Here is a 14,883-nt window from a genome sequence, read left to right on the forward strand (position 1 = left end):
GGGTTTCACGTCAATCTGACGATATGCAACACTGTCGTGACTCTTTGGTCATAGTTACAGGAAGTGGAATTTCTTTTTTCTAGGAACAGGCCGAAATCAATGCGCGCGCGGCCGGCATCCATAAAATTTACTTTGTGTGGCCTAAAGGCATCCAATGCAGTTTTTAAGGCTTGGAAATCCGAACTTTCAAAGTCAATATTCTACCCACTTATCTACATACTGAGCTGACACCACACTATCCCAATGTATGTTGACCCTCATGGAGAAAAAAATGACCAAAAGTCTGACGGAAAATGGTTACTGGAAGGGCCCTGGGCTGATTTTAGGGTACCACCCATAAAATAAAGGACTCATCTTGGGGCGTGTTTCTGCAGTTTTAAATACCCAAAGTATGAAATACTGATTGACATGTGTTAATGTGAAGCAGTATGTTTCAATATCATAAAGATTGCCTTTTTCAGAATATTTCCAGTTCTGCTGCTCTGAAATCGCATTGGATGCCTAATAGGTCTGGAACCCAGGCTACACTGAACCGGTAGAGGTTGTATATACATGTACATGTAATGCAACAGAAACGCCGTATATCTGTTGATATATAAACAATCTACAGACAACCTACTGACAAGAATGTCTGTCAACTTTATTCTCCAAGCAGAGGTTTGGGTTTTGGGTTATTTTTGGCGTGTTTTTAGATTTTTTTATCGGGTTTCTTTTTTTGCACGGGAATCTTTCAACATATTTCTTGAGTTTGTGATGGATGAGCTGAAAAGTCTTGATCCCACTTTTCAGCTACATGACAACCTCTCTACTGAGGAGAGATATGCTGATGACACCACTCTTATAGCAGCTATATTTAGAAAACTTCAAATCTCTACAACAGAACTTGAGTCTGCATGTAAAAAATGGGGGTTAAAGGTCAATGCGGCAAAATGTAAAGTTATCACTAGTGAGGAAACAGATAACATCATGATAGAAGACACAGCAGTTGAGAAGGTCCCTGAATTTGTCTTTCTTGGAAGTGTCGTCCCTGGCACGACTAGCGACATTAAGAGGAGGATAGCGCTTGCTGCCTCTGCATTTGGTAGGCTCAGAAAAACAGTATGGAACCGAAGGGATATTAGCAAAAACCTCAAAGTACGGCTGTTCCAAGCACTTATCCTGCCAATTGCTACATATGCATGTGAAACATGGACCCTGAAAAAATCGGACGAACTTCTACTGCTATCCTTTGAAATGAGATGCTTAAGAGTGATACTCTGCATCACCCTGCGGGACCGCATCCCAAATGCAGAAATCCGGTCAAGACTTGGGGCGGAACAAACCATCACTGACAGGATACGCACTAGAAGGCTCAGATGGTTTGGGCACGTGATGCGTAGACCGACAAACACCCTAGTTTATAAGGCGTACCATCAGGACTTCCAAAACCCTAGACCCCGGGGAAGACCACCCAAGAGGTGGAAAGATCAGATCCAGAGTGACACAGGGATTACTCTAAGTGTAGCTGAGGCTATCGCTCTTGACAGAACTGGTTGGAGGAACCTGACGGAGGGGAGCAAGGGGCCAGTACCTGGCCTGGGCACTTAGGCAGGTAGGCAGGCTTTTATCGGGGTTTCTTTTTTTTTTTCTGGAATTTGTTTCCCTGGAATTTTTTTGGGGGGTGAAAAAAATTCCAGCAGTGCAAACAAGAAACCCCGATAAAAAGATCCTAAAAACACACCAAAAATAACCCAAAACCCAAACCTCTGCTTGGATAGTACATTATCTTGTGTGTGACTTAATGTAGTAAACAGTGCATTTCCATGCATTTTTGTTGGTACGACATCTGCTTGGTCAAGAGATCTAGAATGAGTGAACAGTCAAAGGTTTCTTAAAAAAAGAAAACTGAGAAAGAAATCCCGGCTACACTAAAGGTGAAAAGATATCAATAGTAGTAGATCTTGGAAACTCATTAAAGGCATCTAATGCAATTTCAGGGCGGCAAGACTGCAAATATTCTGACTAAGGCAATCTGTATTATTTTGAAACATACTATCCCACATTAGCACATTTGAATCAGCATTTCATACTTAAGCATTTAAAACTGCAGAAATTAGCCCCAATATTAGTCCTTTATTTTCTGGGCGGTACCTTAAAAATCAATCCAGTTCCTTCCAGTAACCGTTTTTCATCAGAATTTTGGGCATTTTTGCTCCATGAGGGTCAATATACATTGGGGATAGTGTTGTTTCAACTTAATATGTAGATAAGTGACTAGAATATTGACTTTGAAAAATCTGGTTTCCAAGCCCTAAAAACTGCATTTCTATATAAGGCCACACCAATTTAATTTTTTGTTTCTCGGATTTGCTCTGTCTATTTTTTTCTGATTTGCAAAAAAAAATATTTTAGGTTCTGAATCAACTGCAAAATGCTCAACGCTTGAAGAAAGTCCTTTTCTTCCTAGTTGTTAAAATTTTTCAATGTAGCAATGCAACTTTATTTCATTAAAAGTTCAAAATCTATTGCTTTGATTTCAAAGCAGCCTGGTATGTAGACTCCAAGGCTTATGTCGTAACATTTCCGGCTATCATATTGGGTGCCTTGGCCTTTTTTTTAATTTCATTTCGCCCTGTCGCTTTATATTTTTTTTCTGAAAAAATCCGAGAAACTACAAATTAAATTGGTGTGGCCTAATCTATCTTCTTTTCCTTTAATACAGAGCCGTACCACTACCAGGGATGGGCCTCGTACGGAACCAAAGTGATCTTCCCGACTGTAGCCTGTGTCGTGCTGGGGTTGGGCATGTGGATGGCCTGGGCGAAACGCCGTCACGAAAACCGCCGAAGACGTCGCGACAACCAGTACGAGGTGCCCGCCGAACAGGCCCGAACAGCCGAGCGCCACGACGAGATGGGGGCTTCGGCAGATGGCCACCCGATAGCACTGAACAACTTTGAATACATTCAGATGGAGGAACAACCTAGTCCTCAACAGTCTCCGAGAACACTTGCTCGTCTTACTAGTGTCTCTACTTAAGACAGGATTTTTGCGAGGCCGATATAAGGCCATGTTGATTTGATTATATGGATGACATCCGCGCGCGCATGAATTTTCGTTTCCGAAAAAAAAAGTTTTCGACCATACTGTAAATCGTACAAATGAGCGAATATATGTCGTATGTTGTAAAAAAAAGTATTGGAAAACTATACTAATGTCATAGAATGCCGAAATCAATTCAGGAAAAAAACAAAATGTGAAGAAATGAAAATGAAGAGTCTATTATTGTTATTCGCCATACTCTGTGTATTACAATGTAAGTCATTTGTTCAACCTTTGTGACCACGTAAATTTCATAACGAAGGAAACATTTTTTGCACTTTTTTTTTATTCGCACGCTCGCAATTTTGGGGTTCCCAGAGGATGTCATCCATATAATCAAATCAACATGGCCTAAGCTCCTTTTTAAAGCCATACTTCAAATGAGCGTGACAATATTAACCAATACACTACGTTAAGAATATGTCCTTGTTTTTAACATTCACAGAGCTGAAATATTATAAGTCGTTGACAAACGGTACTGGCTATCTGCGACATTTGGCCAACTTCCTTTTGGCCAAGACTCTCTTACTATAAAATGAAGTATAAGATTAATGATATCATAATAATTGTTTATTGCAAATTCTTGCCCGAGGGCTAATTGCAGGAACAGAAGAAACATATGGTATAAAAACAGACAATTAGTACACATAGAACCACTGATAACTACTAAGAAACCACTAGTAAAAACTACTGGGTTTGACTTCTTTTTTGAAAACAGAGGAAGACAAAACAAAAGTTATGATAAGATTCGAATTCGATCATAACATTTTATGATTTCGCCTGATATCATAAAGCAAGAAGAGTACAGTTTACAGGCCTTAGCACACGGTTACTTGGCAAAGGCTTAGATTTATACAGTGACAGAGCTATATTACTTGCATAAGATGTGAAAAAATAATCATGTATGCACCTGAATACATAATATAATTTTTTATCACACCATCTGTAGTTATTGATATGTGACCTCTTTCCGTCTCTGCACCATTAATAAAAGAAACGTAAATCTTTTGTATAGCTGTCTCCTTCGAACAATCACTTTGCAAACTATGGCCCCATTCCCACTAGGGTAAAATTGTCCGGATCGAGCCGAATTGATTCGTTTGAGCTGGTTTCAGCCGGATTGAGCCGGATCAAGCCGAATCAATTCGGCTCGATCCGGACAATTTTATCCAAGTGGGAATGGGACCTATAACGCAGATATCTCTGTATCTTAGCCTCCGTAGCAGGCTTATAGAACTGGGGGTTTGGTGGTCTTCGGCTGTTTTCTGATTAGCCCAGTTCTAAAAACGGGGGTAATTCAGCCAGGCCGGCTATGTTGTCTATATGCAATCAGAAAATAGCACATAAAAGCTCCCAAAGGCTATGAAGATCCTCAAAACCCCCAGTTTTTGGCATGCTATGGAGGCTATCTGTAAGTCCAGCTGAGATATAGAACACCTAACACTCGTCTACGTATATCTACGCCATATACTCACATTTCTCACAGACGTATCAGCTTTACGTTTAAGTAAACAGATGTGAACAGAAGGGCCCATATCGATGTACGGCAGACAGAAGATCGTGTTCCCTTCACCTGGACGTTGTGTCAACAACACGCTAAAAGGTAATCGTGTTATGGTGGAGCTTACAGGTAACGGCTCGTGAGCATCCCTTCAAAACAGCACAAGGTGAGCAATCTGTCATAATCAGGAATCTTTTTTTTAACGGAGTGGTTCAATGCAAGGCCTATGCGACCACTTCTCCGCATTGAACTAGAAATATGAGAGAAACATGGCTTATGTCAAGAGATGGCGGTGAACGTTTGATTTGAAAGCCTGTAGATTGTAGGTTGGTGAGAAACACTTGTCAGGGAGGGAATTCCAAAGCTTGGCCGTACGGGGAAAGAAACTTTAAACTGTGACGTTCAAGGAAAGCATAAGAGACCTACTAGGTACTATCCTTTTGGTTTTAACGCCAGTGCATATACTGAAACAACGGTGCTTCCTGATGTCTGTGGCGGTTATGCAAGAGTGGAACATCGAGCATTGGGTGGTCTCATACAGCTTCAAACTGCGACATTCGGTAGTTTACGAGATAATACGATTAAAAATTGTCTATCATAAGTATAATCTCTAGACCAAGACTGAAACAAACGCCAACAAAGAGCTATCCAGTACAAAGAGACTGGGGTACAAAGAACCAGGGTACCTATATTCGTCCCTTTATGGGTGACCCTTTACATGGTCATTTGTAACTGTCAGAGTGTGTCAGTCTAACTTTAGTACCCAATGCTACCGCAGTGTTCATAGTATTTGATGAGTGGTGATAGTCATATACTTAGCACATGGTCATGATGGGCTATGATAGAACCTCGTGTTGCCAAAGTATCCAAGTTTGTAACATGTGAATCTTACATACATGTAGTCACGTCCATCTGTTGTGCCGGTTGACCCAAACGATCGTCAGCAACAATCGAGTCCATGTAGAATAAACATGGCTTTGTACCTGACCATGATTTGTGTGACAATGCGCATTGCCGTTACATTTAGTCTAGACGACTACGAGTTGAGTCTTGGTGTCAGAGTGAATGCATCCATATAGTGCCCAGTTGTGGTCTACCATTCACGTGTCTTGATTTTGTTATCCGTTTTAATTTCAGACTTAAAATGGTCCGTTTCTACCGTGCTGTATGCTGGGTTGTCGCATGCTGTTGTTTACAAGGTAAGGATATCTGTACAAGAGTATCAGCGAATAGTTTCATCAGGTTGGTAAGTCACTGAGTAAAGAGAATCTTTTTACACAACCAAGTCTTTTATTCAGCCGTCGTTTCGGTGACCGTCTGTCACCTTCCTCAGGGCAATTCTGATATACTGATATTCTGATATACCAGTCAGAATTTCCCTGAGGAAGGTGACAGACGGTCACCGAAATGGCTGAATAAAAGACTTGGTTGTGTAAAAAGAGTCTCTTTATGCTTAATAACTTCGGACGTTATCTGTCAATAATTATGTGTCACTCATCGAAAGAATATCATTTCAGCAAGTATCTGAGATAATTTTATTGTTGTAACGTACGTTTGCTTCCACGTTATGTCACAACTCAATTCAGCTACTGTAAAACGACATAGCTGCTTATTTGTGACAAATGTATACTAATTATAAGTGTATAATTTAACAGTGTGCGTGTGAATAAAACCATTCTCTCTCTCTTTCTTTACATATACATACAATCAGTACGTTAATATAGATATACTTGTGTCTTCCTTTTCAGTGTTATGTACGGCGGACACTTGTACAGACTACACGGCAGATGACGAGCCAAAGCGCAGCGTGCAGTACAATGCCACCACGAACTCTACTCTACTCTGTGACCGCGGGCTCTCTACGGGGTGGTACCGCTTCACCAGTGCCGCGGGCGGGGAGATGCCCACCACCTGCCCGCCCAATTTTGCATGCGGTACCCGGGAACCCATGTGGTTAAACGGGGGCCATCCGGCCGTTCAGGACGGCGAGGTCAACCGAACTGTCTGTGTTCGTCAAAGCGATGATTGCTGTGGCTTACAGGTTGACATCCGGGTTAGAAACTGTAGCGGGTTCTACGTGTACTACCTGACAAGTCCGCCAGGGTGCGACATGGCGTACTGTGCAGGTAAGGAAAACTTAGCAGGTGCATTTCTAATTGCGGATTTAAAACTGTTTTTATTAAGAAGGAGCATATAAAGTTGGATGAGTTTATAACTGCTGTTAGAATGATATCTTTTTATATTTTCTATGTCCAGTGAAAACCCTCGAATAAAACCCATGGGTGCGTAATGTACTGTTGTAAGGCCATGTTGATTTGATTATATGGATGACATCCTCCGGGAGCCCCAAAACTGATGCGCGCGTGCGAATAAAAAAAAAGTTTTAGCAAAAAAAAAAAGTTTTTCATTATGAAATCTACGTGGTCATGAGGGTTGAGCAAATGGCACAGAATATGGTTTGGCGAATAATCTAGTCTTCAAGTTCATTTCTTTACAATTTCGCCTTTTTTCGTTTGATTTTGGCATTCTACGACATTGGTATAGTTTTTATTGATTTTTTTTTTGTAAGTTATGGTATATTTTTGCTCATTTTGCAACTGTTTTGTACGATTTACAGTATGGTTGAAAACTTTTTTTTTTTGGAAACGGCCGAAAATTCATGCGCGAGCGGATGTCATCCATATAATCAAATCAACATGGCCTAACTACCAACCCACAAATAAGTAAAAACCTTCAGACGTAGTTTTAGAAATAGCGATAGTTTTAGACCTTTTATTATGTAGATTTTGAAGTTATTTTGTACTCTGTTTCTATGTTCTTTTATCCTTGTTTTTTGCAATTAGCCTTATGGTAGGAATTTGAAATTAACTTATGGTTATAGGTCACTGGCCAGTCATTATGGCCAGTCATAAACACCTCGGGCAGGTCATTAACCCTTGATAATTCACAGGGACAGAGACGCCATGCCCTGCCGGAACAACCTCCTCAAATTCTAACTTCACACCAGGCTGTGCCCGTAAGTATGGCCTATAATATTACTAATAATCGACTAAATATTAACATAACTATTTTATTTATTTGTTTAAAGGTAAAACTTTTGTTCCAACACAAAAGATAAATGTTCTCACCTAGAGTTATCGAACAGTCACTCTGGTCTTCCTCATTTTATTTATTTTACACATTGATTGATTCTGAATACATTGTAATTGATTAATATTGTTGATGTAAAAGTTATAAAAATATTGATGACAATTCTTTAATATCCATAATCACATACATTGTATCTATCCTCTCTCTGATGGTAGAGTTTAACAACATCAAAATGGCAAAAATACTAAAATTGGCAAAATTACACATTTCATTTTCATTTACGCCATTTACATAACAGTGATATTTACGAGTCTTTATCATATTCAACTGGTTTTCTAGTTAATATCCTTGTGATTAGTACTAATGTCGACTTGTTCTCACAGTTCATTTAGTGACGCTGAAGAAGAGTGACGGATGTAACTCGAAACATCTGGAAGTTATCTCCATAATTTATCCAGTAGTAGAGTTTGATTTCGAATATTGTTTACCTGGATGTCTAACATTCATCAACGTAATAGTAAAATGTTGAACTTTATTCAAACACAAGGATTACACAGAGATAAAAATTTTCAACGACCACTGTCACCTTCTTCAGGATAATGAATGACCAATCACTTCAAACCATATTCATCAGGGCACTCCAGCCATCACTTAATAGAGACGGTGGATGATATAGACTCCCTGGCACGTTTGATCAATTGCTTATTTCATAGATCCGTAAATTCTCGTGTGAATAAGTTCACGTGTCTGTAACCGTAACTCTCGCAAGATTACGTTTTGAAGTGATTGGTCATTCATTATCCTGATGAAGGCGACAGTGGTCATTGAAAATTTGATTTCTGTGTAAACCTTGTATTGGAATAAAGTTCAACATTATTACTACCAACACAGATGAACTTTCATGATAATTCATTATCGTATATTTCATTTCATCAGGTCCCAACACCCCAGCTGGTACCACCAACACGGCGGCAGTGATCGTTCCTGTACTGTGTATCGTCTTCATGCTACTGTTCTTCGGCGGCGGACTGATACTTTACAAGGGCAAGCGCTACGGTCACGAGAGAAGCGTGCACGTGTCGCCCAGCCCCGTCAGAAGGAAATACAGCGTACCGACAATTGACGAGTGACGTTATTGGTTGATTGCACTCACGTGGCTTGTGACGTAGTAGGTTTAGCGTCCGCCATCTTGGTGGGTTAAAGACGCATAGAACTCATTACTAGTAGTTCAGACCTGACACATCTTGATTTTCTCTACCTCAACAGAAACATTTTTTTACCTCTGCACTTAAAAAAAACATACTATGGAGAATCCCATTTTAGAACTACATGTATGTGCATCTGGAATTACCAGCAGCCATCTTGGATCCATTGAACATCCACCAGCATGGAGGTAGAGGCATGTAGAGTACTAGATGTCAAAATCATATTCCAAGCCTGTACCAGATAGTTTTTCTTCCAACATCTTGTCAAAAGCTATATTTTGCTGATCTGTGAAGTGATTCTTCCAGTCGCCTACAATCCCTAAAGAAGAAAAAAAACAAGAAAAGTACATTAAAAAAAGAATCTTGCACTCCAAGTTTCTCCTTTATATACATATTCATAACACTAGGAAATGTGAGATTATAAATACAATCTAATGTACATTCTGAGTCATGGCAATCAGAGAGGGGTTGGTGGAAAAACCTGTCCAGTCCAGGAGGAGGAAAAACCTGTCCAGTCAGACAGTCTTCACTGGACGAGTTTTTTTTCACAAACCCAATCAGAGAGTGTTCAACACCTACCTTTCCTGATAAATTCTGCATTGGAGGTGTCAAAACGACAGCGTTGATCCGGGTGTTTGGAGTAGTTTGTCATGGGATTTTCGCTCATGGACCTGAACGAGCAGTGGTCCACAATCTTGTCTACCGCTCCACTTGGCAACTCACATCCCACAAAGTCTGCTAATTTCTTAACACTTCCATGTAAGTCCTGTGGATCAGCATGAAAGTTCATCTGAGTTGGTAAATTACATTATGAAAAACTTAAACTTTTCTCCAACTCAAAATTTGACTCACCAGAAATTTTCGACCGAATCACTCAGTCTTCCTCAGCTATCTGATGCTAGCTAGCTTCCTCAGTTCTGTTGCATCTGAGGTGTCACAGCACATCCACATAGAATCACCGGGACACACAGTGGATTTGGAGGGGGTCAGAATCTTGGATACTGAACAGGATTACTTCAAGAGAGGCATAAAAGAGGCCATATACATCAGGGCACTTCAACCATCGCTCAACCGGGACGGGGGGCGATATCGACTTCAGACAACCTTTGACCCTTTGCTGACGTCACACGTGGGAAAAATCACGTGTCCACAGCATTTGGGTCAGATAGCTGAGGAAGACTGAGTGATTCGGTCGAAAATTTCTGGTGAGTCAAATTTTGAGTTGGAGAAAAGTTTAAGTTTTTCATAAGTCCTGTGGATGTTTCCCCCAGAAAAATATAGGTATTTGTGACATGAAAAACTTAAAGATTGACTGCAAAGCACTACTATGTTCTGACATAAGAATATGTGTATGATATTCCACATTAAGTTACTGGTAATATGCGACATATCTGTTAAATGGGCACAATCATTAAATTCACTGTAAATCTTGAAGTATTAGCAGCAATTTTGTTCCTTTTCATGATTTTCATGGTGAGTTTTTCAGTCACCTTTCCACTGCATTTATCCACTGACGAAGTTCTGCATAAATAGAAACATAGTTTCTATGACTAAGTCTTGCTCGAGTTGCTAATAGCAGTAATTACCACCCCAAACAGCCCACCCATAGCTGCAAAGATAAGTAAATTTATTAGAGGCCAAACCCCCATGCACACCCTTTGGGTCACAGAAAGGATAGCCTGCAAAGTATCCCTAGCCCTGCCCAATTTTCCATAAACCCAAAAGCTGCAGGCTAGCCTGCCTTTTCCGCAAACCCATATTCCACCTGCTTATGACTGCACTGTATTAGTGTAATATATATACTAGTATATATATATGTACATGTATATTAAGAAGCATACCTTTTGCATATCTTCATATTTGATGAAGAGCACTGTAGGGTTGCTTCTATGAGCCCAGTATCCTAGGACATGGTCGAAAACAGATCCTCCAACAACTGTTATGGAGAAAACAAAAGAATAACAGTTGTTACTTCTTTGGAATTCACTGGCTGCCATATAAGGCAAAAGATATGCATGTAGAAGACAGTAAAAGAGATAACCATTTCTGGGACCTTTGACCTAACTTCTATCTGCGTACCAAACATCCTATAATAAATGGTTTATCGGTCAAACATTACCCATGCAATCACAGCCTTTTATAGCGCTGAAGTGATGAAGGCTTTACAATCACATAATACACATGATACATATAACATATTTGCTCCACACACTTTTGTGGAACTGTCGCAAGAGTCAGTGTGCAGCGCTAGCTGCCATTCGGCGCCACCAGGTGACCACAATACGACTTTCCCCAACCGAAGTTAGGTACCCATTCACACCTGGGTGGAGAGAGGAAAGTTGTGTTAAGTGTCTTTCCCAAGGGCACAACATCGGGGCGCAATTGTTCTATTCAGACATGTCCCTGGTACAACTCGGGATCAAACCCGTGTCTTGCCCCTTTCATACCCAAATGCTCTGACTACCATTACGCCATCCAACGCAAACACAGAAACACAGACAAACACAGTGAAAAGAACACAATGTTGTTGTATTTACCATTCCCTGCTATAAAGTCAGATAGGAAGGAGTCCCACGAGGCTGGTGTTCTGAAACTTCGGTTCATCCTGTGGAAATAAAAGTAGGAGACTGCCACATCTTTGGGGTTACGTGCTACACAGATCAGCTGGAACAATCAATATAGGAAAAAATGTTATAAATATAGTAGATATGATCTCAAGTAGCAACATACATACAGCCACGAAGTTTCATTCTTCTAAATAATATATACTTTTGATTTAGGTCATTATTACATGAAACTACATGTACGTGATACAATTACTGAATGGCACATAGTGTCATTTTGTATTAGAATTGAAATGCAGAGAAATGCTCCAATGAAAATGGTGTTAAGTACATTTTCTAAGGGCACAACATTGAGACCTGATGGGGATTCAAGCCCAGAATGTTTAGCTAGCTTCTAAATCTAAGTTAATTCTAACACGGTCTGCCTATTTACCGGAATACACATAAAAACACAGGAAAACACTGGAATACACATATACACATATATGATATACAAACAAACATGGGGACTGGCCGGGCCGCCTCTGCCGATTTAGTATTTAAGTGATTTCTTGTTCCCTGGGCTACGTATAAGCAATGATTGGATGTCCTTGGTATAAGTTATTTTATGCTAAAATACAGCGACTTAGGCTGTTATCTCATCAATGCAGGGTGTATTCCGGTAGATTTAAGCCTCCTATATGTGTATTCTGGTGTTTTCCAGTGTATTCTGGTATATAGGCAGACCCATTCTATTTTTAACAAGACCACCTTGCCACCTGTTGTTGTGGAATAATAACTGTTACAGGACAAAAGTAATTCACAGATTCGTACCTTTCCTCTTCCTTCTTGTAGCTGCCTGGGAAGCATGTTATAAGGTAGATGAGTTTTTCCAAGACGTGGTGAGGGCAGTTCTAAGAACCTGTCGTACTCCGTCTGCCCCTCTGGGAAGTACTGGTACTCCAGGTAAGGGATGCGGGTGTAGATGGGAGTGGTCTTCACTTTCCCCACATCTCCTCTATTGTAGATAAGAGACAGGATCTCTTCTGTCCACGTGGTGCCTGGTTAGTTTTGAAATGATGGGAAGAAAAAAAGATTCTTAAGGAAGACTAAATAAAGATTTAACTAGACAGGTAACAATTGCAAGGCAAATGGATAATGTTTACCTTTGCACATGGTCTGCTCCATTACTAGTAATTCTTACTCAAACACATTCATATATATGGTGACAGAAGTCTAAATCCCTCCTGCTATAAAATTGCAACACAACGTAACCCAACACCAGTTACCATGGTGACAGCCGTCTGGTTCAGGTCATTGACCTTATTAGTTTGGAGAAGAAGAGGAAGAAACAGAGGAAAAACAATGTTTTTTCTGTAGGACTGATTCTCTGCAATCTATCACCATAAAATTATAGTTAGTTGTAGAAATTAATTTGGTTGATAAGCGTCGAACAACTCACATCGCCAAGGAGTATTTTTTCAACCATATATTATATTTCAATTTGTGCAATCAGGTTTTGAGGTCAAAGGTCGACGACACCATGAGGCACTTTATGACAATATGTATTACATAATTTTAACAAAAAATGACACCGGAAAGGAGACTGAGGGCACGAAACCGACTGAATTTGATTACCATTTATACAATGGTAAGAATTTCTAGATCGTTAAACTTCAGACAAGGATATTGTACGAGTGGTACGGGGTATCAGAACAGCAAAACTTTGAAATTCAAAGTTTTGCTGTTCTGATACCAGACTCACTAGTGCTTAGACTTTGCTCAGTCAGACTTACCTGATCTTGGATACGTTGCCACAAAAACATCGTCCTCCTTAACCTCCAAAGTTTCAATATTCTTCAGGCAGTCTGCGTTCACTTTGCTGTTAAACAGAACCCCTTTATAAGTGAAATATCCGCCAGATTGCTGCTTCCTAGCTGACATGACGATTTGAGTGGTTTGACCCTTGACCCTTATTTAGCCCAGAACCTGATTACCAGACATACGATGCCTGTCAGCTTAACCTGTATGGCACCTGCTCAATACAGAACTTGAAATTTCCTCACACTGTCACAGAACTTGAAATTTCCTCACGAATGTGAGGTCAAGTCACAATTGATGAATCTTTTAATTATTTTGTACAAATTCTCAAACATGGCAACAACAAAAAACGGGGATATTTTATGTAACGTAATATTTCAAATGTAGATTGTTAATTAATTCCATGATAGAAAAAAAGGGCCACAATCCAAACAAAAATTAGAACAAGGACTGTTATATCTTTATTAAGTGCAACGTAATTAGCCAAGCCAGTTACAAAGGTACATTACTTGTCATCATTACTAGTTACATTTTGTACATTATGAATATATCAAAATGATATATAACCATTGTAATTGTGCAATCCATGCTAATAGTATACAACACATTGCAGTACAACAGTTACTATGTTATACATGTCAAACTAATTTGACTTGAAGTTTGCACCCATAGCTGTATTATTGTTTGGGGCATTTTTATATTACACAACATTTTGCAACAGAGAAGTGATTTTATAAACTAACACATTCAAGAATGCAGTTGTAGTTATCATATAAAACCCACATGTAAATTTATCATAAAATATGGCATATCCATGTTCTAACTACTTTTAAAATCTAGCTTCCACAAAATTTAGCTACAATTCAATGAAACCTGAGCAATATTAGAGTGACTAGACAAATTGCATGTAGAAACATCACAGCTTATACATTTATCATAAAATATGGCATATCCATGTTTCAACTACTTTTAAAATCTAGCTTCCACAAAATTTAGCTACAATTCAATGAAACCTGAGCAATATTAGAGTGACTAGACAAATTGTATGTAGAAACATCACAGCTTATACATTACAGAATACTAGTATTTTTTGTTGCACTGAAATATGTCCATGACACACATCAATGTTTTCTCATTGTAATTAGGCCACACCAATTTAATTTGTTGGTTCTCGGATTCGCCTCTTCGTTTTTTTCTGATTTGCAAAAAAAAAAAAAATTTGATTCTGGTCCTGAATCAACTGAAAAATGCTGATGCTTTGCCCCCAACAATTGAGGAAAGTCCTTTTCTTCCTAGTTGTTACAGTTTTCCCATCTATCATTGCAGTGGTTTGATTAAAAGTTCAAAATTCAATGTTTAAATTTTAACCCAGCCTTTTGTGTTGACTTCATGGCTCATTCCATAGCATTTAAGCCTATAATAGGATGCCTAGACCTGTTTTTATTCTTATTTTTTTTCGCCCTGTCGCTTTATGTTTTTTCTGAAAAAATCCGAGAACCAACAAATTAAATTGGTGTGGCCTTAATAAGTTATTTTAGTTATTACAACAGTTCATCTTCAAGAGCAGAAACAGTCTGCCAATAAGGGGGGCTTGCATGGCGGTGTCCTGACAATGCTCTACGCTGAATTCGGAAACTTCTCG

At 39.4% G+C, this 14,883-nt stretch overlaps 2 protein-coding genes across 2 annotated transcripts; one reads left to right on the forward strand and one right to left on the reverse strand.

Moving 5' to 3' along the window:
- Positions 1–4,653: 4,653 nt before the first annotated feature.
- On the forward strand, positions 4,654–8,970 carry LOC109463819 (uromodulin-like). Its single transcript, XM_019760691.1, has 5 exons — positions 4,654–4,748; positions 5,720–5,781; positions 6,331–6,708; positions 7,533–7,598; positions 8,609–8,970. The coding sequence occupies exons 2-5, from the start codon at positions 5,727–5,729 to the stop codon at positions 8,800–8,802; spliced, it is 693 nt and encodes a 230-aa protein (XP_019616250.1). The 5' UTR covers positions 4,654–4,748; positions 5,720–5,726; the 3' UTR covers positions 8,803–8,970.
- A 42-nt stretch (positions 8,971–9,012) lies between these two features.
- LOC109463690 (sulfotransferase 1C4-like) lies at positions 9,013–13,364 on the reverse strand. The gene is made up of 6 exons (XM_019760540.1): positions 13,217–13,364; positions 12,255–12,481; positions 11,415–11,541; positions 10,719–10,813; positions 9,457–9,643; positions 9,013–9,196 (listed from the first exon to the last, which is right to left on the reverse strand). The coding sequence occupies exons 1-6, from the start codon at positions 13,362–13,364 to the stop codon at positions 9,084–9,086; spliced, it is 897 nt and encodes a 298-aa protein (XP_019616099.1). The 3' UTR covers positions 9,013–9,083.
- Positions 13,365–14,883: the final 1,519 nt, after the last annotated feature.

This window comes from Branchiostoma belcheri, unplaced genomic scaffold, assembly GCF_001625305.1.
Source record: "Branchiostoma belcheri isolate BF01 breed outbred unplaced genomic scaffold, Haploidv18h27 scaffold13, whole genome shotgun sequence".
Classification (NCBI taxonomy): Eukaryota; Metazoa; Chordata; class Leptocardii; order Amphioxiformes; family Branchiostomatidae; genus Branchiostoma; species Branchiostoma belcheri.